The 24,803-nt window shown below is 52.7% G+C and overlaps 2 protein-coding genes across 2 annotated transcripts; both read left to right on the forward strand.

Annotated features, from left to right (window-relative positions):
* The first annotated feature begins 4,966 nt into the window (after positions 1-4,966).
* Positions 4,967-8,728, forward strand: LOC129683728 (intestinal-type alkaline phosphatase 1-like). Its single transcript, XM_055616628.1, has 11 exons — positions 4,967-5,131; positions 5,218-5,334; positions 5,445-5,560; positions 5,746-5,920; positions 6,040-6,212; positions 6,463-6,597; positions 6,692-6,764; positions 6,885-7,019; positions 7,102-7,293; positions 7,621-7,731; positions 7,819-8,728. Exons 1-11 carry the CDS (start codon positions 5,062-5,064, stop codon positions 8,187-8,189), a joined length of 1,668 nt encoding a protein of 555 aa, XP_055472603.1. The 5' UTR covers positions 4,967-5,061; the 3' UTR covers positions 8,190-8,728.
* Positions 8,729-15,428: 6,700 nt separating this feature from the next.
* LOC129683642 (alkaline phosphatase, germ cell type-like) lies at positions 15,429-18,252 on the forward strand. Its single transcript, XM_055616474.1, has 11 exons — positions 15,429-15,492; positions 15,578-15,694; positions 15,813-15,928; positions 16,098-16,272; positions 16,349-16,521; positions 16,755-16,889; positions 16,985-17,057; positions 17,213-17,347; positions 17,439-17,630; positions 17,749-17,865; positions 17,960-18,252. The coding sequence occupies exons 1-11, from the start codon at positions 15,429-15,431 to the stop codon at positions 18,250-18,252; spliced, it is 1,590 nt and encodes a 529-aa protein (XP_055472449.1).
* The last annotated feature ends 6,551 nt before the right edge of the window (positions 18,253-24,803 follow it).

Consider the following 24,803-nt stretch of genomic DNA (forward strand, 5'->3'; position numbering starts at 1 on the left):
TCAAAGGACAAAAAATGCAAAAAATTAAAAAACAATACATGGGCTGGAGGGATGGCTCAAGGGGTAAAAGTGTTTGTGGCCAAACTTGACACACCTGAGTTTAACAGAAGACCCACATGGTAGAAAGAAAAACACTAGTCCTGAAAGTCAGGGGTGTGGCCATAATGTGCCTGAAGCAGCAGATTCTAAAGATAGTGGCTCCGAATATTAGCTCTCTGAGGTAAGGGACAGAAGACCCGGTGCAGGAAGGGGGACGGAGGTTGCAGAGCAGTACGGAGGGCTTGGAGCTGGGTGATAACTTGAGCAGAGAGACAGCTGGGTAGTTGTACACAGGCAGTTGTATAAGTGATAAGGTTTAATAGGGTCTCAAACTTCCACACAAATACTCCTGCCAAACTGGGGAGACGGGAGCCGTGCCTATGGATGGAGTCACAGAGGAAACCAGACTAAATGTACAGAATTCTCTCATATCATCTCTTTTTTTTAAATTATTTTTTATGTGTATGAATGCCTATGAAGGCCAGGAGAGGGTTTCGTATCAACTACATCTCACACACACACACATACACACACACACACACACACACACAAAATAATAATAATAATACAAATGTAAAAACTGGCAGGTGGCTCTATAGTAATGTCGAAACTTGCATCAAAGGCTTCCTAGCTGAAGGCTGACTGTGGTGTCCTGAACCTTTAATCTATAGCCTGATATAAAACTAATTAATTAAGGCCTGCCCAGTAGCTAGTCATCTCCGACCTTTAGTCAAGAATTTTCCTTTCCCAATGCAAAGAATGCTTAAGAGACAGGAAGCACAGTTACTCTGACTCCTCTGTAACGTGAGCAAACCACGCAACAGCAGCATCCAGAATGAACATTTGCCAATTATTTTCTGGTGCTGAGGACCCAGCCCAGGGCTTCAGGATACCAATCATGTACCCTAAACTGAAATATTTCCCCAGCCTCCTAGGCTGGTCTAGAATTCATGCTCATTCCTCCCTCAGCGTCTTGGGTGCTAAGGTTACAGTTATGAGCCATTACGCTTGGCAACAGTCGCTCTGTTGACTGCTATGCTCCTACACCCCTAGGCTCTGTAATAGTTCTTGACAAGTGTCTGAAAAACAATAGAACCACCCAAACTCAGCTTGATAATATGACATTCCAGGTGGCAGCTATGGGGGTAATTAAATATCTGTTTGTTTTCAGTTCTGGCGGCTGAACTCGGGCCGTTCATGCTTACACAAGTGCTCTGCCATTGAACTATATCCCGGCCCTGTGGTGGTGATTGGTGGACACTGAGGACTCCCCCTAGGTCTTGCTTCTGTGATTCAGAATCAGCAGGCACAGAGCTGAGGTAGAGAGGAGAAGGTTCCGGAAAGCTCTGCCTGAGGGAAGGCAGGGGCATGAAGGGCACTGTGGGGCGAGTGAGGGTGAGAGGAGGCTTGAGAATGAGGCCTGTGGCTTGGACAGTGAGGGGCCTGGGTGGAAGGAGGCATATGTCGCTGGGGAGGAGAACTCAAGGAAGGCTCTTTTCTTTTCCTTTAATCCTTGAAATGCGGCTAATGTGTCTAAAGACATGCACGATATAAAATTTTCCTTCTAACTTTTAATTTTATACTTTATTTTATTTAAGACAGGATCTCACCATGTAACCGTTACAGGCCTGGAACTTGTTATATAGACCAGGCTGGCCTTGAACTCACAGAGATCTGCCTACCTCTGCCTCCTGAGTCCTGCGTTTAAAGTTGTATGCCACTATGTCCAAATGGGTCTTCATTTTTGGCAGGATTTCGGGTATATTAGACTTGCTTTAACTGACCTTAAACACCTGATCCTGCCTCTACCCATTCACTGGGGTTTCAATTGTTTGTAAGAACCTGACTTCCTGGAAACCTATAAATAGACTTGTACAGCACTGTTGGCTGTGTGTGGATCTGGGCCTCTTATCCGAAAAACTGAAAATAATTAACTTACTGGTTTTGCCCAAGGAGCAGGATAACTTTGTTCAAAATGAAATGAGTGTAGATTGAAGAGGGATAGCCTGGGCTTCCTGAGTAAGGGTACTCCATGGCCTGATTTTGTTGGGGCTTCTTATGGAATTCCAAAGAAAGAGGAGTTGGTCACTGTCTTAGTAAGGTCTCTGTTGCTCTAGAGACATCATGCCCACAGCCAGTCTTAGAAAGGAAAACATTTATTCAGGGCTGCTTACAGTTCAGGGGTCTAGTCCATTAGCATCATGGCAGGAAGCATGGCAGCGTGCAGGCAGACCTGGTGCTGGAGAAGGAGCTGAGAGTCCTACATCTTGATCCGGGAGAGAAAAAAAAGAGGGGGGGAGGGAGGAAAGTGAGTGAGTTTGGGCATGGCTTGAGCTTCTGCAACCTCAAAGCCTGCCCTCGGTGACACACTTCCTCCAAGGCCTCACCTCCTAATACTGCCGCTCCCTGTGAGCCTGTGGGGCCATTTTCATTTAAAACCACCACAATTACTAAGGGGTGTAGTTTGGGTGGTTCCTTATTGGGATTCGTGTGTTAGGTCATACATTCATTTTTTTTTCCTGCTACCCATGTCCCTTCCCATGGTGCATCTGACTTTAATCACGTGCACACCCAGTTATTCATAGACACAACACAGCAAATATGGAGTCTTCCTAAAACTTTGCTTGGGGGCATAGTTTCCTTTTACTGGACTAATGGAGCCAAACCCATTCAGACCAAACCAGCCCTTCTACTTTTCATACCTAGACATACACTTGAGTAGAAACTGTCTGAATTTGAGTGTTACCAGTGACAGGAAACATTATTGTTCAAAGATGGGAGCACGTGCAGCCCAGCACAGGAGGGGGTGTCAAGGGGTTCTGAGGTTGCTCGATGCATTGTTCTAAGAGGATGGGGTGTGCCTAACCCGCAACCCACCTAACTCCTGCCTTACGCTCATGAGTGCTGCATTACAGCTGTGCGCAACGCACCTGTTTTCCTTTCTGGTGCTATTTTTGTTTGGTTTTTGTTGACATATGTTAATCATACATTATAATGGGTTTCATCATGACATTTTCATATATGTGTATAATGTATTTGGGTCATATTCCCCCCCCCCTTTAAGGTCGATGACATCTACTGTGTGTGTGGAGCACATTTTGTTTAGCCATTCATCCATCTAAAATGCTTGGTGTAACAAGCGTCTTCTCCACTGACAGAAGAAAATACCTGGAGGTGGGGTAGCGTTTAACAGAAAGAGGGTTACATGGCTCAAGGATTTGAGAACTGGCCCTGACCTCAGCCTTGCTCTGCTAAGAGCCCCTTGGTGACGTCACAGGCAAGCGGCAGGATAGTGCCATAGTGAGAGGAGACTCAGAGGGCAAGCTGGGGCCCAGAGAGAGGGCGCTGCTCTCACTCTTTCATCACAACACACCATAGCAGCATCCTTCTGGGTTCCCGGAGAACTACAGTAATCCCCAGAGAGCAGCGTCGGTGACGCAGCCACCATCCACTCCTTTTCAAGCCCCGGCACAGCCTCACACCGAGGACTGAGCTTGCGACCCCTGGGCTCGGCGGGACACATAGCAGCCAGATCCAAACCCTAGCACTTGCTGCTCCTCCTTGGCTACCGTGAGTCAGGCGGCTTGTCAGTCTTAGGCCAGAAGTCTGTTTGTCTGCTTGTTTATGTATTTTCTTTAGCATTTTAATATTTCGTTTTATTTGTAATTATGTGAATGTGTCCGTGCGTGGCATGTGCAAATGAATTCGGGTGCCTGTAGAGACCAGAAGCTTGGTCTTGGAGCTGGAGCTACAGGAAGTTGTGAGTCACCTGACCCGGATTCTGGGAACCAAACTTGGGCCCTCTGCAAGAACAGTAAAGACTCTTAACCTCTGAACCTTCTCTCCAGCCACTGACCCTGCTCTTAAATTTTTATTAATTTACAATGAGGTTTTGACATGGCGTGTTTTCAGACATTTGTTTTACAGTTTCTCACTTCCCTTTCTTCCACCTCACTTCCTCCTGCCCTGCTTCCTCTCACTCCCAGTGCCTCCTCCGCTTCTGCAAGTAACACCTGCCAATTTTGTTGTTTATTTGAGACTGGGTCTTCCTAAGTTAGTCCAGGCTATCCTCAAACTCAATCCTGTTTCTGACTCCCCAGAACTGGGATTACGGCCACATGCTGCTGCAAGCAGCTTGGGGAGTCCCTGTTTTAATCCCTTTGGGTTTCACTCAGAAGTGGAATTGCTAAGTCACAGATGTACTTATGGACCTGCCTCTTCCTCCTTATCAGAGGCTGCTTGGGTGTGCCCAGTGCCCGTGGATAAAACACTCACCCTCAGGCCCCATCTACCTGCCCCAGGGGACAGGAGTCTATCTTACCTACACAACCTTGGGGGCCACTCTGAAAAAAATCCAGCAATACCATATCTGGTCCAAGAGAGCAGTCCCACCCCAGCCTGCTGCTCCAGTACAAGTTGTATGCACATAAAAGACACACCACCGGTAACTGAAGGCACTGACAAGGGTGCCCCTTTAGGAAGTGCCATCACACAGAAGTCACTTTGGGTCTCATCCTGGGTGTGCCACCTGCTTCAGGCAAGGCTGGTGAGAAGACAGTTGTAGGGTAGGGTGTTCAGGCTTCCTTCTCCTCAGCAGTGGGTCTCCTGGATCCAGGGGACTAAACACAGGTCTTGGCTGCTTAGATTGGCTGCCTGGAATCCTGGTTACTTTCATCACCCAGAGCAGAGCCCAGCTCCAGCTGTCTTTCAGGAAGTGTGAGGAACCCGACAGCCATTGAGTGAAGGGTGGCCCCAGCAGCACACAGCACACGTTCCTCTTCCAGGATCAGCTGCCCCTAGCCTCCCATCCTACCTGCAGGAGACACAGGATCCCTGGCCTAGCCACACCCCGAGAGCCAGACTTTAATTCACAGGTGGGGCCAGGGTAATTTTGCTTCTAGGGGAGGGACACAGACCCTTTATAGCCCAGAACAAAGTCCTTCTCTGAGTTGAGTCCAGGCAGGCTAAGCTGTAGCTGGTACCTCGGTTTCCTAGCTGGGCATCCCACCAGAAGTCCCAACCATGCAGGGGGACTGGGTGCTGCTGTTGTTTTTGGGTCTCAGGATACATCTGTCCTTTGGTGTCATCCCGGGTAAGAGGGCTCCTTTCTGACTCCCATAGAAGGACTAACCTGCCACCCCCACTTGGACTAACCTGGGTCTATTTTCTCTTGGCCAGTGGAGGAGGAGAACCCGGCCTTCTGGAACCAAAAGGCAAAGGAGGCCCTGGATGCTGCCAAGAAGCTGCAGCCCATCCAGACATCCGCCAAGAACCTCATCATCTTCTTGGGAGATGGTGAGTACCCAAGACAGGGCCAGCCCTGGCCCTTGTGCTCCAGGTACCTGAGGCCACTGAAGGTCCAGGAAGGCTGGGAGCTCAGGCCTGACCAGGTTCTGTTCCTTTAGGGATGGGAGTGCCCACAGTGACAGCCACCAGGATCCTAAACGGACAGATGAAAGGTCATCTAGGACCCGAGACACCACTAGCCATGGACCGCTTCCCATACATGGCTCTGTCCAAGGTGGGTGCTGGGACACAGCTCCTGGGATATGGGAGATGGGCGTGGAGGGAGCATTGGAGATGGCTGGAGGATGAACCCCTGAGAACTGGAGTTTAGGCTTACAACTAGGACTGTGTGGATGCATCCCAGGAAGCAGGGACTAAAGTCTATTAGTAGCACAGAGCTCAGAGTATCTCTGTCCCCAGACATACAACGTGGACAGACAGGTCCCAGACAGTGCAGGCACAGCCACCGCCTACCTCTGTGGGGTCAAAGCCAACTACCAGACCATCGGTGTGAGCGCAGCTGCGCGATTCGACCAGTGCAACACCACATTTGGCAACGAGGTCTTCTCGGTCATGTATCATGCAAAGAAAGCGGGTGAGCTGGAGCCAGGCTCGGGGATGGGGCGGGCCCGGGGCAAAGAAGGCAGGTAGGTTGGTGCTGGGCTCGGGAGCTAAGGCAGACCTGGGTCACTCAGTGATCTTCTATCCCGTCAGGGAAGTCTGTGGGGGTGGTGACCACCACCAGGGTGCAGCACGCCTCCCCCGCGGGCACCTACGCACACACTGTGAACCGAAACTGGTACTCCGATGCGGAAATGCCTGCCTCAGCGTTGCGGGAGGGCTGCAAGGACATCGCCGCCCAACTCATTTCCAACATGGACATCGATGTGAGTTCCAGAAGCCAGGGGGAGGGTTGAACCGAGGGCTGAACCTTGGACTGGCCATAGTCCCAGGCACAAACAGCTTGAACTCCAGATCCCTGGGAGTACATGTAAGGGAGGGTGTACATGTGGGTGGCACAGTCAGGAGAACCGTATCACGCAGACATGGCGGGGACACAGGGACTACCTCTCAGGAGGGTGGGGATAGGGAGCTCACAAGGCCCTGAGTCTGCCTGTGCTGGTCCTCTGACCAAAGGTGATCCTCGGTGGAGGCCGCAAGTTCATGTTTCCCAAGGGGACTCCAGACCCCGAATACAGCAAGGACCCTAACCAGGCTGGGACCAGGCTGGACAACCGGGACCTGGTGAAGGAGTGGCTTGCCAACTACCAGGTAATGAGGGTTCCAGGGCAAGGGCCAAGGCAGGGCCCAGGGCAGTGCTGTGCCTCCAGGGGGCTGCGTGCTAAGACTGGCTGTGTCTCTGCAGGGGGCCAAGTATGTTTGGAACCTCCCGCAGCTCATCCAGGCGTCCCAGAACTCAACAGTGACTCACCTCATGGGTAATATCCTCGTGCTGCCCTAGCGCCTCTCGGATGGCCTCCATCGGAGCCTCTATGTGCGCCACGAACCAGCCCCTCCCCACTTCCCATGGTGCTCACCATGAATTCCTGCACCCCCAGGCCTCTTTGAGCCGGCGGAAATGAAATATGACATCTATCGAAACGTGTCAGCAGACCCTTCCCTGGTGGAAATGACAGAGGTGGCCGTGCGCCTGCTGAGCAGGAACCCACGAGGCTTCTACCTCTTTGTGGAAGGTGAGCGGTTGTGCCTGGCAGACGGGGGGAAAAGGGGTGTGGAGCAAAAGAAAGCATCACCCACACCACTGTCTTCCTGCAGGGGGTCGTATTGACCAAGGCCACCACGAGGGCACAGCTCACCTGGCACTGACTGAGGCTGTCATGTTTGACTCTGCCATCGACAAGGCAGACAAGCTCACCAGTGAGCAGGACACAATGATCCTTGTCACCGCTGACCATTCCCACGTCTTTGCTTTTGGTGGCTACACACATAGGGGGAGCTCCATCTTTGGTAGGCCAAGGGACAGTGTCAGGTGGTGTCGCCTCAGGTCTGTCTATCTGTCTATCTATCTATCTATCTATCTATCTATCTATCTATCTATCTATCATCTGTCTATCTATGTATCTGTCTGTCTGTCTATCTATGTATCTGTCTGTCTGTCTCAGGGGCAGATATCACTGAGCCTCAGTTTCCTCATCTGTCAAAGTGGCATAAAGAGCCTTGTAGGGATCTGCGAGATTTTAACCACTGAGCAAGCAAAATGAGCTCACTCATACTCACTCGTACTCCAAAAGCAGTAATCATTCTGAGGACAAGATGTCTCCTTCCTCCATGCAGGTCTGGCCCCATACTTGGCTCAAGATGGCAAAGCCTACACCTCCATTCTCTATGGCAACGGCCCAGGCTACGTACTAGGCAACCGGCCCGATGTCAACGAATCTGTGAGTGGTAAGTGCCACAAGGTTGCCTAGCTGGGGATGCTGGAAGAGACTAGGGCAGATGGCCACTGGTCCCCTGAACACCCTGTCTCCCCAGGTGACCCCAAGTACCGGCAGCAGGCGGCTGTGCCCCTCTCATCAGAGACCCACGGCGGGGAGGACGTGGTGATATTCGCGCGCGGCCCGCAGGCGCACCTGGTGCACGGGGTGCAGGAGCAGAACTACGTCGCGCACGTCATGGCCTTCGCGGGCTGCCTGGAGCCCTACACCGACTGCGGCCTGGCGCCCCCTGGGCACCAGAGCAGTGCCACCACTCCAGGGAGCCAGACCACCACCCGGCCCACCCAGAGCAGCGCCACCAGGAATGGAGTCACAAACAGTGCAGCTGGCCAGGCCACTGTCCTGCTGTCCCTGAAGCTAGTAATCAGCACTCTGCTACTATTGGGGGCAGTCACGGTGGTGTCCTGATGGTCAGGTTCCCGTTCAGGTCCCTCTGCTGATTCCTGTCACCGCCATTCATAATTTCCCCTGCCGGGTCAGCCCCTTGTTCATTGTTCTCCACCCAAGGTTTTCATCGCTGATTTTTGCACCCTGACTTGGTAGTCTCTTATCCACATGTTGAGACATCGGCTCGGCCCACAGCCTTATAATTGCTTTATAACTCTGGGCCTCAGCTTCGCAACTGTTGTCTCTGGAGTGGGAGGTACCAAATGGTACCCGGAAGACTGCAGTCCAGGGCTGCCACAACTCATCACACCATCACCCTTCACAGGGGCCCATGTAATTTAGCTTTTTGGGTCTTGGCTTGTCCTCATGTTCTTTCCATGAAAGGGAAGCTAAGCAGAAGTCCAGGAGACTGTGGGTCTCAGCAAGCAAGCCAAAGCAACCTTACCTCCAGCTTCGTCCATCTCAGGCTGCATACAGATACCTTACAAAGAATACTTCCTAACCTTGGGGTCTCCAGTCCCTGAAGAGACATAACAACAATAAAAGTGACTGTTATATAAGGCATCGCCTGCAGTACTTTCTAGTAAGAACAACACTGGATTCCTGGGGTGCAGGTGGGCTGGTGGGTAGTGGAGATTAGGTCACAGAGAGGCCATCTGAGGAGTGGAGAGCTGATAAAGAGGACAAAGTGGAGTGAGTCACAGCCTCCAGGCTCTGCCTTCTGATCAAAAGCTTGGGCACACAGCTCAGCCCTTCCATAAGGGCTGTCACTCAGCTGGCTAGAGAGGAAGGGTGAGGGGTTGGATGGTTGGGGCTTGGAAGGACAAAGAGGTCTGGTGAGAGCAGCCAGGGCCCAAGTGACAGCAAAAGCTCAAGCTGAGCCTGGACTTGGAAGCTGCAGAGAACCAAGGGTCTCCCCATCCAGGTGGAGGCCAGCAGAATTCAACATCTGTCCTATTCCCAGAGACGCTAGCAGGTGAGAGTGGCAGTCGGCCTGGCCCAGGCAGTCTTGGTACCAGTCCCTGGGATTCACCACTGCCCTCCACCTCTCAGGCTGAAACCTTTGCAAGACAGGCAGAGAGACCAGTCAGCTCGCTCCAAGGCGGTCAGGGCAGAGAGCTGTGGCCACACCTGCTCTAGATAACATCCAGACTCTCCAGTTTGCCATCTCAGGGGCAAGGGCAGCTCAGGAGGACCCCAGCCTTCCCAGGCTCCCACAGGGCAGCAGTGAGCATGTGACCAGGGGATCTGGTTTCCAGGGCTCCCACCGCCTCCTGCAGGAAGGCTTTAGCAGAGACAGAAAATGCAAAGATCACCAAATGGATAGCTCTAGGATGCTGGTGAAGGGCCCAAGGCAAGAAGCCTGGGAGTGCTGGAGTAGCCTCAGGTTGGGGTGTGGAAGATGAGCTGGGACACGCGCTGCAGACACTTCATAGCTAGCACCAGCTCCTCGTCCTCAGAGAAGGCCTTCTGGAAGATCGGCTCCAACAGTGGCTTCCACTGTGGCTATGGGGCCAAGGGCAGGAAACAAAGAAGCACATGGGTATCCAGGGACACGGATGATCTCGAACATACCTGAGAGGATGACCCAGAGTTCTAGGACCTTCCTCATATTGTCTGTCCACTAGGTCTGGATGCCCCTCGTATGAGAGTTGATCTGCAGCTACTTCAGAGTCACTGCGTTGTACATGGAGATGATGACGATACTTTTTGACATGGAGATCTGGGGTGGAGAGAGGCTGACCCAGTCCTTATCTGCATGCCATGGTCCTGACCCAGCCCTCACCCTGGCAGCCCTCAGCTCCTGCTGCTTGTATCAGTTAGCCAAAGATCCATCTGTGGGCTCTCTGCGGTCTCCGCTTCTGCACAGGGACAGAGGCTCTTCCCTGAGCCCCAGGGAGGGCGAGGTTTCTCTGGGACCCTGATCTTAGATGTAAGGGCACATGAAATTCCTAAGTAGCGCCATCTCCACAGGGCTACTGCCTCTCCCTCTGACCTCCTCGCCCACGCTGTACATAGTACGGTTCCAAGGCTTGACTAAAACCTGTGATTACTCCAGGAAAATGACTGACCTCCTCGCCCCGGCTAGCTCCCCTCCCAGTACCAAGCCGCCTCCTGGATTCCCAAAATCTGGGGAGTTCTCAGGGATACCAGTCACACTAGCACACAGCGGGAAGGTCTATGTGGTCCAGCCCAACAGTGAAAACAATACAGCTATGCTAAGTCCTGAGCCTCACTGGCGGCTGGCTGAGGCCCACAGCCTCTACAGCCAGTGCCATTGGCCCGAGGGTTCAGAACCCGCAGCGGCAGCCAAGGGGCTCCTGCACCTTTCATGAGCTTCACTCTTTCTATGACACGCAGAATCTTCACAGAACCCCTGGCTGAGCCTGTGACCCTGCAGATGGCCAGGTCCCCAATGCTGGGTGGTGAGCTCTCCTTTTGGTCCACCCACAGGCAGAACACACTGAACCTAATTGCTCAGCGGAGCAGCACTGGCCTCGGAGGCCCTTCAGTTAGGAAGGTTTCTCAACCATGGGAATGGCTTAGCCTTTGCCCCGGCTTCCTAAATGCGCGAGCAGACTTGGCCTGAGAAGAGAGACACTATAGCATGTGTGATGAGAGGGTCACTGGCTGAGTGGGGGCTGAGGTGACATCTAGCCACAGCCACCCCAGTGCCCGGGTACTTCATACCTTCCTCCTAGACCCCTGCCAGTTCTGTGGGTTTGGAATCCTGATTACCATGAGTTCTGCTGCCCAAGACACCTGGAGAAAGAGGCAAAATGAAACAGTCTTTTGTCAGCAGGAGGCAAGATGACCACACTGGTTCAGCTTGTTCCTGGGGGAGGCTCCTGTGAAGGAAGGTAGAGAGTGCCTGGGGTGCCTGCCTGAAGGAAGGGGTGTCCCGTGTCTCACAGTACCCCCTGTGCATGCTGGGACTTCTGGTGATCCACATCCATCCCCAGACCCTGCCAGGCGTTCCCTGAGTGTCAAGGGTTGTCACAAGCTCTTAGTGAGCTGTCCTGGCGAGATCTGAGGTGGCAGAAGCGGTCAGGAGCCACACCTGCTCCCTCACAGAGAAGAGACAGACTCTGATAGCACCCTGCGCCCCCACCGCCACCCCGAGTAAATTCTATCAGTCCTGGTGCGCACCAGCCCCAGGCAAAGGCTATTCAAGAGTAGAAGAAAATTAAAACAATTTTCACTGTATATGTTCATTGGTGAGTTTTTATTTGTTTAGTTTGGTTTCCAGTTTTGGTCTTTTGAGCCAGGGTCTGTGGTAGCCCAGACTTTCCTCGCCTTGAACTTTTTTTTTTTTTTTTTAATTTGGTTGTTTTACTAGGCAGGGTTTCTCTGTGTAGCCTTGACTGTCTTGGCTTTGTATACCAGGCTGGACTTGAACTCATAAAAATCAGGCTGCCTCTGCCTTCCAGGTGCTGAGATTAAAGGCGTGTGCCACCACACTTGGCTTCACCTTGAACTTTTGATGCTACCAACTCCTGAGCCTTGAGATGACAAGGCACCACTATAACGAGTTTATGTGGCACTGAGGACCGAATCCTGGGCTTCAGGCTTTCTAGACAAGCATTCTACCAACTGAGCTGCAGCCCCAGCGTTTTATTTGTTTATTCCAGACTGAACTGGAACTCACTATGTAGATAAGGATGACCTTGACTGAATCCCGAATCCTCCTGCCTCCACCTACTGAGTGCTGAGGTCACAAGTGTGTCCTGCCATGCCTGGGTCTGCGGTCTGCACCTCTGACCCCATAGCGGATCATAGCTGTCAGTGGAAGAGCTGCCACTGTTATCCTCGTAGTCAGGTGACTCAGACATGAGGTGGACACAGGGACCCAGGTGGCCCCAGGTGGCCGGGTTGTCTATGGCCTTTGGGTATGGAAGAACATCTTTTTGATGAGCACAGCTGACAGGTGGTCTGTGCCTGGTCCCCAGTCTTTTGCAGACACATGAAGAACATTCCGGAAACTGGGGCAAAACCCAGCTCAGGAAGTCAGGGTCGCCATAGGCAGCATAGAGGCACTCGACACTGCACAACTGTCACAACAACAGTGACTAAAAGTGTAGTCACTCATGCCAACCTTCAGACGGTAAAATAGTGGCTGGACCCGCTGACACACGCCTTCAATCCCAGCATTGTGGAGGCAGAGGCAGGTGGAGCTCTGTCAACTGGAGGGCAGCCTGGTCTACAGAGTGAGTCCAAGCCAGCCAGGGTTCTTTACACGAAGAAATCCTGTCCCCAACAATATCTTAACATATATTAACCTGTAAAATATGAGATACTAATATATATATATTGCAGTAGGTCCCGGCAGGAGTGGCCAAATGAGATCAGCCCAACTGATGTGAGACTGTGGACTGGAATTTAGAGGCGGCAAAAACTGGGTCATGTAAGCATTGCTGTGGGCATGTAAAGCAGCTGCTCTGCAAAACCGTTCACCTGGGCCTGTGTCCAGCGCAGTGGTGTGCACCTGTAATCCCAGCACTCAGGAGGGCAGAGGCAGGCAGATTTCTGTGAGTTCAAGGCAAGCCTGGTCTACAGAGTAAGTTCCAGGACAGCCAGGACTACACAGAGAAACACTGTCTCAAAAAAACAAAACATAGACAAAACAACAACAACAAAAAAAAAGCAAGCATGTGGCTTTTGGCTACATATTGAGGTCAAGGCCAGACTGGGCTACGTGAGGCCCTGCCTCGAAATACCAAGATCCCCAAATCAAATCAAACCCACCTGAGGCTGACTAAGACAGCATCTGCCAGTCATCCAGGGCTGGCCTCCCAGCATGATCCTCTGCCTCCACCTCCCCACTGCTGGGATTTCACATGCTAGCGACTAATCTGCCTTACCCTCTTTTGATTATTTGTTTTGTTTTTGTTCTGTAAATCTTTTAATATAGGAAAAAATTACCGTGAACTCTTGATTCTCCTGCCTCTGCCTCTTTCTGTTTTAGCTTTTGTGAAAGGGTTTCTCTATGTTACCTTCCCTCGAACATGATTTGTAGACCTTTTTGGCCTCAAACACACAGAAATGTGCCTGTCTCAGCCTGAGTGCTGGAATTAAAGGCGTGTGCCCTCAATGTTAGGTGTGCCTCCATATCTCAAGTGTAGCCCTGGCTGTCCTGGAACTGGATTTGCAGACCATGCTGGCCTGGAACTCACAGAGATGCCTGCTTCTACCTCTCAAGTGCTGGAATTAAAGGCATGCACCACCACAGCCCAGCTTTCATTGCTGGTTTTCAAGACAGGGTTTCTCTATAAAAGCACTTTTATTCCCCTGCATAAATTGTTATCTCAGAAGATTACTGTCCCTATCTGATAACGTAGGCCTAGTTCTGGAAGCTTCCAGCCTCTGTACAATCTAACCTAGGCCTAGAATGTTTATAGCCTCTGAGAATTACTGCTTAATAAGCTCAAGCTCACCCTTTCTTGTTCTTACTGAGCTCTGGGCTGGATGGTTCAACTCACTCTTCTGGCTCAAATTCCTTTCCCAGCTGACTTATTCAATCTGGCTTTTCTTTTGGCCTCTAAATTGCTCTGCTTGACCTCAAACTAACTCTAGCAATTTGCTAGCATTCTCTAGCTCACTTGGTCTTCCCCGGAGTTCTCTGTCTGCAACTACCCAGCTCTCTCTTACTGTCTCAGTAAAACTTGCCTTCTCTTTCTTTACACTGCCCCTTAAGTAGCTTCCCTCTCCCCTCTCTTCTCGTGAGATTTGGGCGTATTCTATCCTGTCAAATCTTTATCTGGTTACCCCTTCTAACTCTCAGTTAGACACCGCTTTCAAACATGGATGCTTTCTTTTACAAACTAACTTTACCTTCATTACTTAGGATTAAAGGCCTGTACCCCCACGCCTGGATCAAAGCTTTTCTTTACCTGATACTTGCTCTATACCAGGCTGGCCTTGAACTCGGATCTGCTTGGCTCTGTCTCCTGGATTAAAGGCCTGTTTGTATTCCAGCCGATCGGATCACACAGTTCTAGATCTTTGGATGTGATCTCTTGCCAGAGCAGCCATGTTCTGAATTTAAAACCCTCTACATTTCTCTGTGTGCCTTTGGTTGCCCTGAAGTTAGGGAGACTATGCTGGCCTCGTGGAGTTCTGCCTCTGCCTCCAGAAAGCTATGATTAAAAGCATGCACCACACTCTCTGGCTGGTTGGTTTTGAGCCAATATTCTTGCTCTATAGCACAGGCTAGCCTTCAATCTTCCTGCCCTGGATCAGAAGGCCTGGCTTGCAGCCTTGAGCTACCACACCTAGTCCCTAATCTATCCATAGGCATATGGCTTGACTGGCCACTGGGGATAAAGTTGAACCCATACAGGATATGGGCCCCAGCTTTCCATTCTTCTCAAATCACACTGCTCTGAGCCAAGATCACTGCATCACAGCAATACTTTTCCGCAGGCCGAGGGAACAACCAGGTCCTTACTCTAGGCTGTACCTACAGATGTGCCCAGGGTCTGTGCGGAACACGGGCCCTGGGTCTCTCTACGTCAAGAGCAAAACCTGCCTGTTCCTGGGGAAGACCCAGGCCCTGCACAGTTTCCACTCCAGTTTGTGTTCAAACACACTCAAAAGTAGCTGTGAGGGCCGGGCGTGGTGGCACACGCCTATAATACCAGCACTCAGGAAGGCAGAGGCAGGTGGATCTCAGTGAGGTGGGAGCCAGCCTGGTCTACAAAAATGAATCCAGGATCGCCAAGGCTACATGGAGAAACCCTGTCTCAAAAAACAAAAACTTTATCTGTGATACAAACAGGGCTCTATGGGACCCCATCTTTCCAATTCAATGTTCCCCCTGGCTAATACTCCTGGAAATCTTACCTGCTCTGAGTCCAGGGAAGAGGCAACTGGGGCCAAAGCTCACAGGAACAGAAAGTGTTGGATGCCCCCGGGACGGAGCAAGCAGAGGGTTGGCGACCAGTGCAGCGTGAGACGGCTCTATACTCAAGACAGTAGCTGTCCCCACCTCCCACTGCTGGGTGAGATGATGGGACCCTCCCTTAATCCCAGGTCCAGGAAGTTGGCCTGGACTCCCACAACCTGCCTCTTTCTTACAGACACACAAGCTTCAGTTTATGGGAGAGGGTGGGGCTAGGGTAGAGCCTGAGGATTAGGGAGGGACTCTGAGCCTTCCCCTATTTAAGAGGAGGCAGTCAGAGCCTCCTGGTGTCAGAGCCTCTGCTAGTACCTTGGTACCGAAGATTCTCGTTCTGCCACCCTCACAACTACCACACGGCCATGTGGGGAGCGTGCTTGCTGCTGGGCCTCAGGCTACAGCTGTCCCTCAGCGTCGTCATCCCAGGTAAGGCGGCTCCTTTCAGGCCCTTGCTCCTTTCACACTCCTGGGCCTTCACTTTTACCCTGACTCTGCTCTCCCTCTTGGTCAGTGGAGGAGGAGAACCCGGCCTTCTGGAACCAAAAGGCAGCCGAGGCCCTGGATGCTGCCAAGAAGCTACAGCCCATTCGGACGTCCGCCAAGAACCTCATCATCTTCCTGGGGGACGGTGAGTGTGTGAGGCCTGGTCACCCTGGGCCCTTGTGCTTCAGGCACCAAGGTCACTGATGGATGGGTCCAGGCAGTTCCGGGGTTCAGTCCTGACCAGGTTGTGTCTGCTCCTTCAGGGATGGGAGTGTCCACAGTGACAGCTACCCGGATCCTGAAGGGACAAATGGACGGTCATCTAGGACCCGAGACACCCCTGGCCATGGACCGCCTCCCATATATGGCTCTGTCCAAGGTAAGCTTGGAGACACGCAAGTCCCCCAAAGGGGTGGCAAAAGCTGGTACAGCAGGAGGGGCAGTTGGGGAAGAATACAGACCGGGCACAGGGGGTGGGGGGCAAGTCCCAGGAAGAGACCAGGACTAATGTAGACCAGTCGAGTTGAGCTGAGAGTGTCTCTCCCCAGACATACAACACAGACATGCAGATCCCAGACAGCGCGGCCACAGCCACAGCCATGCTCTCCGGGGTCAAAACCAACTTCAAGGTCATTGGCTTGAGTGCAGCTGCGCGCTTTGACGAGTGCAACACAACGTGGGGCAATGAGGTCATCTCTGTGATGCATCGCGCCAAGAAAGCAGGTAGGTGGGTGGGGACAAGGCTTCGGGACGTGGGGAGGCCTGGGGTCCCGGGTGACCCACCTGACTTCTTCTGCAGGAAAGTCTGTGGGGGTGGTGACCACCACGTCGGTGCAGCACGCCTCTCCAGCAGCCACCTACGCACACACCGTGAACCGTAATTGGTACTCGGATGCGGAAATGCCTGCCTCGGCCTTGCAGGAGGGCTGCAAGGACATCTCTACACAGCTCATCTCCAACATGGATATTGATGTGAGCTCCAACAGCGAGGGGGTAGGGCTGGGGCAAGGTGTCACTCAGCTGAAGTCTACGTAGCTCACAGTCTGAGCTCTGAATCCCTGGGATATCTGAGCAGTGGGTAGGGGTTAGATGGAGAAGGTGTGGACCAAAGAGAGTTCCTCTCCTCAGACCTGCTGGGACGAGGTACTGTCAGGAGGGAACAGAGGATCATATCGGTCAGGTCCCAAGCTCACCTCTGATCATAGGTAATCCTTGGTGGTGGCCGCAAGTTCATGTTTCCCAAGGGGACGCCGGACCAGGAATATCCAACTAACCCTGGCCAGGATGGGACCAGGCTGGATGGACGCAACCTAGTTCAAGAGTGGCTGGCAAAGCACCAGGTACTGGGGGCGCCAGGACGGAGGGGCAGAGAGGAGATTAGTGAGGGCTGTACATTTCAAAGTGCCTACTTAGTAGGTTGGCTGTGTCCCTGCAGGGAGCCCAGTATGTCTGGAACCGCTCGCAGCTCATTCGGATGTCCCTGGATCCTTCTGTGACACATCTCATGGGTAATAACTCCCATTTCTTCCCCTGGCTGGAACCCTTCCATTAGGAAATCGTGCGAGTGAGTGTGAGAGAGAGGGAGAGAGACACAGAGAGACTGCGTGTGGGGATGTCAATGCTACCTGGTCTGGTGTTCATGATGAATTTTCTTTCTCTTCAGGCCTCTTTGAGCCTGAATTCATGACATACGACATCTACCGAAACCCTACCGAAGACCCTTCCCTGGTGGAGATGACAGAGGTGGCCATCCGTATGCTGAGGAGGAACCCCCGAGGCTTCTACCTCTTTGTGGAAGGTGAGCGGTTGTGCCTGGCGGGGGTGGGGGTGGGGGTGGGGGAACGGGTCCAGCGCAGGCTCAAGCATCTCTCCATCCCTGGTTTCCTCAGGGGGCCGCATCGACCATGGCCACCATGAATCTGTAGCCTACCGTGCACTGACCGAGGCTGTCGTGTTTGACTCTGCCATCGACAAGGCGGACAGGCTCACCAGTGAGAAGGACACCATGATCCTGGTCACCGCTGACCATTCCCACGTCTTCACTTACGGTGGCTACGCACACAGGGGGAGCTCCGTCTTTGGTAGGCGTGGGGCGGGCAGAGGCAGATAATTGCTGTCTTGTGGGGATCTGTTGGCAAAAGGTGAAGGCATACAGAAGCAGCCCTCGGTTTGAGAACATGCCACCCCCTCTCCCCGCAGGGCTGGCTCCCTTCAAGGCTCAGGACGGCAAATCCTTTACCTCAATCCTATATGGCAATGGTCCCGGCTACAGGCTCCATGACGGCGTCCGGGCTGACGTTACTGAAGAAGAGAGCAGTAAGTTCAGTGGGGCTGTCCACGTGGGGCAGGGGCAGGGGCTGGGGCTGGGGCGGAGAACCTGCCCTGAACCCCCCCTCCCCTCTCTTTGCAGGCAGCCCCTCGTACCGGCAGCAGGCGGCCGTGCCCTTGGACGGCGAGACCCACGCCGGGGAGGACGTGGCGATATTCGCGCGCGGCCCGCAGGCGCACCTGGTGCACGGGGTGCAGGAGCAGAACTACGTCGCGCACGTCATGGCCTTCGCGGGCTGCCTGGAGCCCTACACCGACTGCGGCCTGGCGCCCCCTGCCGGCCACAGCATTGCGGCGAGCCAGACCTCCACCCTGCTGTTCCTGCTGGCAGGGATGGTGTTCGTACTGGTGGCGGCAGCTGAACTGACTCTCTAGGCTCACTGGACGCCACCGCAGCGTCCCACCGCTGGCTCCAGTGTCTCCTGACAGTACTGTTTTCTGGGCTCCAACCGCTCCTCTTCCATGCCCACTTCAGGTTTCTGACCTCCATCCTGCAGCCTCACCTTTAGCTCCCGCAGACCTCAGGATGTTAAGGCACTTACTTCCGGTTTTGCAGAATGTCTTGCGTCACCAGCACTGGACGACCCCATTGCCGGACTTACCGGCTTCTGTTGCGCCTTGAACCACGAAAACCTTTTTGACAGCCGTCCACCGACCCTTATTAGGCCACCTAGCTCTACCCAGGCTCCTTGAAGAGGCCCAGCATGAGAGCGAAAAAGAGAGCGCCTTGTTCCTACACCCCAGCGTCTCCAGCATCTATGGGTGGTAGCGGCACTTGGCTTCCTCCCCAACCCACTGTTTTCCCCCTCACTTTTTGAGAACTCGGTCCGCCGTCTTCTTGCCAGAAAGATGGAGGGCACTTCCCACCTTCCTGGACCCTCCATTCTCCTGGGGACAATAAAAGCAATTGTTAAACTATGTTAAACTACCTGTTTGTCTAAAGCAGTTGGAAGGGAGTGTGGGCGTGAAGGCGGGCCCGCTAACACACGTGGTTGGGTGGCAGCAGAGGACCAGTCTCGAGCATGCCAAGGAAAGGTGTGCCGGGGATGGAATGGTGCTGCAGCCAGCCTCTGCACACGAAAGTCCTGGCACCTGTCCACCCCACGATGGCCAATAGGAAGGAGGAACATAAAGGCCTCATACTCCGACCAGCCCTGCGCTCAGGGTCCCTTGCCCCCTGGGCTGGGCTCAGGTACCTGAGCACCAGTACAGGGCAGGCTCAGGTGGCAGACACCACCGAGCGAGCACATTCTGTGTCCTTCCGGTCCAGAGCAGAGACAGCAAGCTCCACTGGGCCGCCCGGATGCCACTCTGGCTCAAGTGTGTGACCTCCCTGAACTCATTGTAGACCACAGTCATAGCAGGCAGACCCTCTGGGCCAGGGCCTCGGGCGTCTTGGTTGCTTACACTTGAGGCCCTGGAGCCACTGCTGCAGGAAGAGCAGAGGCAGCAGGCCCAGAGGAAGGCTTCAGCCTGCTGACGCTCAGGGCTGGGAGCTGGGAGAATCAGTGCAGAGGCCGTTCAGGAGGGGAGGGAGGCTGCAGTACCTACCCCCTCCTGCAACTATGGCCGATAATCAGGGCCTCAGACCCCTTTCCTCCTCATCCTGCACACACTTGCCAGGCTGCAAAACAAAGCACAGCCAAGCCCAGCTTTCAAATTCAAAACTTGCCAGATATTCATTGTCACAATTTCAGGAACACAGTTGTAATCCTCCTCTCCAGCCATGAAGTGGTTAAAGTCCCATCCAGTCCAGACCATCCAGCATAGCAAAGAGTGTCCTGCCCTAGTCAACCTTCACTTTCCCCACATGCAGGGTCACTGTGGGCCCCTGTACTGCGAGTTGGGGCCTCTGGAATTCCTGGCCGCTTTAGCTCCTGCCCTCCTGAGGGCTGGGAATTTCAACTCCTGTAGCTTCACTAAACGCTGTAATTATTCGGGGAAATTGCTTGTTGCCTCCTCCCACGCTCTGCTCCTCCCTGTAGGGTGCCAGTCCAAGGCGGACATGCTCATGCTGGCCACCACGTGAAATGAGCGCAGCCCTGAATGCAGCCTGGCTGTGTTCAAATCCTTTGCAGCAGCCTCTTTTGCCCCCGCCCCATCTTCCAGGTGTCTTTGGTTTCACTGCTTGTCCCTGATCTGCTTCGAGACAGTGTTTCTCTGTGCAACAAGAGCTCTAGGTGACCTCAGAGATCCACCTGCGTCTGCCTCCCCAGTGCTAAGCCAGAGCATGGGGGGAGGGGGGTCTAGGGAGCATCATCCAGGAACATCCCAGCATGCACATTCTGGGATCTGCTGGGCTATGACAGGACAGACAAACCACATTTGAAACCTCAGCCTGGTCAACATGACTTTGTTTGTCTGTTTGTTAGTGTTTTGTCTTTTTGAGACAGGTTTTCTCTGAGTAGCCCTGGATATCTCTCTGTAGTTCAAGCTGGCCTCAAATCTCAGAGGTCTGCCTGACTCTGCCTCTAGAGTGCTGGGATTAAAGGCATGCATCGCCAGCAAAGTGACCTTCTTTAAACAGCCGAACATTGGAAGCAGTACCAGAATTTGTCAATAGGGCAGGGATAAAAACAGTGTTTCCAGCTGGGTGGTGGTGGCATACTCCTTTAATCCCAGAGACAGAGGCAGGTGGATCCCAGTGAGTTCCAGACCAGCCTAGTCTACCGAGCAAGTTTTAAGACAGTCATGGCTACACAGAAAAACCATGTAAACTATGGAAACCAGTAAACTATGCAGCAATAATGAACAATAGCTTATTTATTAAATGCAAGGCATACCTTGATGTTTCGTTCCAGACCACTAATTAGTCAGAGTTACTATTGCTGTGATGAAACACCGTGTCCAAAAGAATGACTTGGGGAAGAATGGGTTTATCCACTCACAGTTCCATGTGACAGTTCATCATCAAAAGCAGTGAGGACAGGGGCTCAAACAGGGCAGGAAGCTGGAGGCAGCAGCTGACACAGGAGCCAGAGGGGTGCCACTTCCCGGCCTGCCCCTATGGCTTGCTCAGCCTGCTTTATTCTGGAACCCATGACCACCACCACAGGGTAGCCCCAGCAATAATGAGCTGGGCTTCCCTCATTAATCACTAATTAAGAAAATGCCCTACAGGCTGGCCTACAGCCCAATGTTATGAAAACATCGTCTCAACAGAGTCTCTCTCTCTCTCTCTCTCTCTCTCTCTCTCGGCTTTTTGAGATAGCTTTGGCTGTCCTGGATTTGGCTATCTGTATATTTGTAGAGCATGCTGGCCTTTAACTCACAGAGATCCGCCTGCCTTCCTCTGCATCCCAGAGTGCTAGGATTACAGGCATGTCCCACCACACCTGTCTGAAGCTCCCTGTTCTCACATGACCTAGCTTGTGTCAAATTGGCATAATATCCAGTAGAGCCGAAGAAGCTTGTAGTACCTAAAAGCAAGCCTATGAATTTGTTGTTGTTGTTCTTTCCTAATGCATATAAAAATTGTGTTTACAGTTTGGTAAGTATATAACATTATGTCTAAATAATATATAGTCCATAACTTAAAAATATGTTACGGAGCCAGCGGTGGCACACACCTTTAATCCCAGTACTTGGGAGGCAGAGGCAGGCAGGTCTCTGAGTTCAAGGCCAGCCTGCTTTGCAGAAGGAGCTTCAGGGATAGCCAGGGCTATCCATAGAAACCTTATCTCAAAGAGAAAAAAAAAAAAAAAAAACAAGAAAATATGTTACAGAGCCAGCAAGATGGCTCGGCCGGTAAGCCACCTGCCTGAACCTGAAGCCCTGAGTTGCATACCGAGAGCCCACATGGTGGAAGAGTAGAATGAACTCTGAGACCTCTGAGCTCTGACCTCCACACTCGAGCAGCCATAGCCAACATGCACGTGCATGCAGAGAAATAAGTAATAAATCCACATAAAAGAAAGCGTTACACATGAATGTGGTGCGGTGGTTCATGCCTGTAATCCCAGCGCTCTGAGAGGCAGAGGCCAGAGGATCTCTGTGAGTTCAAGGCCAGCCTGGTCTACAAAGCAAGTCCAGGACAACCAAGGCTACACAGAGAAACCCTGTCTCAAAAGAGAGAGAGAGAGAGAAAGAAAGAAAGAGTGACAGCTAAGAACTCTCGATGACTGGTGTGGCGGCACATGCCTGTAAAGGCAGCACTTGGGAGCCTGAGGCAATGTAGACAATGTCATTGTGAGTTCCAGGTCAGTCTAGGTTACAGAGCCCTGTCTAAAACAAAACAAAACATGTAACCTTTTTGCTTGTGTTAGGTATGGTCTGTCTTTGACTTTCATAGCTCTGACCCAGGGGGTTGTGGGGTATGGTGGCTAAAGGTTGGAGTGGCTGCTGAAACTTCTTCAGATGGTTCAACAGTTAAGTCCCCTATGTCCCAGACTGACCACACACACACACACACACACACACACACACACACACACTCACACACTCACACACACGCTCATACATTTGTCAGTATGCCATGCTGCTTGGTGGCGTTTCACCCACAGTAGAACTTCCTTCAAAATCAAGGGCTAAGAATGCATTATAACACTGCAGTACTGGGAGGCCCCAAGTCCCGTTCCCAGAACCTGCACCATTAGAAAGATGGTAGTGGCTGACCTTGCAATCTAACTGACATGGAGCCCACAGGGAAAATGCCTAAGAAGGTGCTGGTAGCTTCTAGGACATGAGGTGAACACATTTCCGTTTCCTGTAAGCCTCAGATAGCAGACTGAGGCAGGTCCTAACCTGTGTTAGACAGGTCAAGCACAGATAGGCATCTGGGGAGAAAGTATTGGCACTGCATTCCGTTTGCCTGCTTGGAATATAGCTGCCCTCTATTCATGACTGACAGTTGAGGCCTCCCTGTTTTGGTAGTTCTAAGTAGACCTGCCATTGCCAGCCCTGTAAGGAAAGGGGGAGGGGACAGCTGCAGAGATGGGAGGCCATCCTGAGCTTCAGAACAGAAAGGCAAGCCTGGAATCATAGTGGACCTACAAGTCAGGTGCAGGACCAGCTTTAAAATACATGCTCGTCACCCGTCCTGATGGAGGCCTGTGAGGCAAATCCTTGCTATGGCCATTCCATCTCCAGGGAGGGACAGGCATCCCCACGCACTGGAGAACTTGCCAGAGCCCTGTGGTGGGGTCAGAAAGGAGACTTCCAAGGCAAAACAAACAACAACAACAAAAAAACAAACCTCTGTTTTCCAGAAAGGAGGCTCAGTGAACTGTTGTGGCTCTGCAGCTGCAGCCAAGGCACAAGGGGTCTCAGCCTGAGGAGACTGTGAGGCCCACAGAGCACTCAGCCAGGTAGCTTCCACTTGGAGGTGGGATGACAGCCATCAGGCTAAGAAGAAGACAAAGTCTTGTTCCTTGTCTCTTCTGAGAGCCTCAGGGCTGGAGTTTAGCTGAGATGGTGGAGTGCTTGCCTAGCATGCACAGCTGAGTTCAGTCCCCTAAGCACAGCATCGAGTGGGCACAGTGGTACATGCCGGCATCCTAGCATTTGGGAGGTGGAAGCAGGAGTTCAAGGCTATCCACAATTACTTAGTTCAGGTTCAGCCTGGGCTAAAGAAAACCCTGGCTCACTATCACCACTAAGAGAGAGAGAGAGAGAGAAGAGAATCTCAGTCACAAACAAGGGACAGCCTGAAAGGTTACTTAGACAAAATCCTTGTTTCACCTCCATTCTCCAGCCTCCATCTTTTGTATTGTTTAGCTTGGTTTTCCAAGACAGTGTTTCTCTGTGTAGTCCTGGCTATCCAGGAATGCTTTCTATAGGCCAGGCTGGCCTCGAACTCAGATACCCACCTTCCCCTGCCTCCTGAGTGCTGGGATCAAAGGTGTGCACCACCACCGGTCTTCCAGCATCCACTGCTTCTCTCTGACTTCCCTGGCCTTAGTGAAAGCAGACATTGGAGAAGAAATACAAAGACAAAAGAACCAGGCTGTCAATGAAGACGTGCTGCGTGTCAGACTGAATGTCCTGTGCTTTCCTGCTTTCAAGCAGGGAAGCCACAAGTCTGCAGCCTGGCAAGTGTGTGCAGGTTGAGGAGGAAAGGGGTCTGAGGCCCTGATTATCGGCCATAGTTGCAGGAGGGGGTAGGTACTGCAGCCTCCCTCCCCTCCTGAACGGCCTCTGCACTGATTCTCCCAGCTCCCAGCCCTGAGCGTCAGCAGGCTGAAGCCTTCCTCTGGGCCTGCTGCCTCTGCTCTTCCTGCAGCAGTGGCTCCAGGGCCTCAAGTGTAAGCAACCAAGACGCCCGAGGCCCTGGCCCAGAGGGTCTGCCTGCTATGACTGTGGTCTACAATGAGTTCAGGGAGGTCACACACTTGAGCCAGAGTGGCATCCGGGCGGCCCAGTGGAGCTTGCTGTCTCTGCTCTGGGCCGGAAGGACACAGAATGTGCTCGCTCGGTGGTGTCTGCCACCTGAGCCTGCCCTGTGCTGGTGCTCAGGTACCTGAGCCCAGCCCAGGGGGCAAGGGACCCTGAGCGCAGGGCTGGTCGGAGTATGAGGCCTTTATGTTCCTCCTTCCTATTGGCCATCGTGGGGTGGACAGGTGCCAGGACTTTCGTGTGCAGAGGCTGGCTGCAGCACCATTCCATCCCCGGCACACCTTTCCTTGGCATGCTCGAGACTGGTCCTCTGCTGCCACCCAACCACGTGTGTTAGCGGGCCCGCCTTCACGCCCACACTCCCTTCCAACTGCTTTAGACAAACAGGTAGTTTAACATAGTTTAACAATTGCTTTTATTGTCCCCAGGAGAATGGAGGGTCCAGGAAGGTGGGAAGTGCCCTCCATCTTTCTGGCAAGAAGACGGCGGACCGAGTTCTCAAAAAGTGAGGGGGAAAACAGTGGGTTGGGGAGGAAGCCAAGTGCCGCTACCACCCATAGATGCTGGAGACGCTGGGGTGTAGGAACAAGGCG

This window comes from Psammomys obesus, unplaced genomic scaffold (assembly GCF_907164565.1).
Source record: "Psammomys obesus unplaced genomic scaffold, mPsaObe1.curated_primary_1811, whole genome shotgun sequence".
Lineage (NCBI taxonomy): Eukaryota > Metazoa > Chordata > Mammalia > Rodentia > Muridae > Psammomys > Psammomys obesus.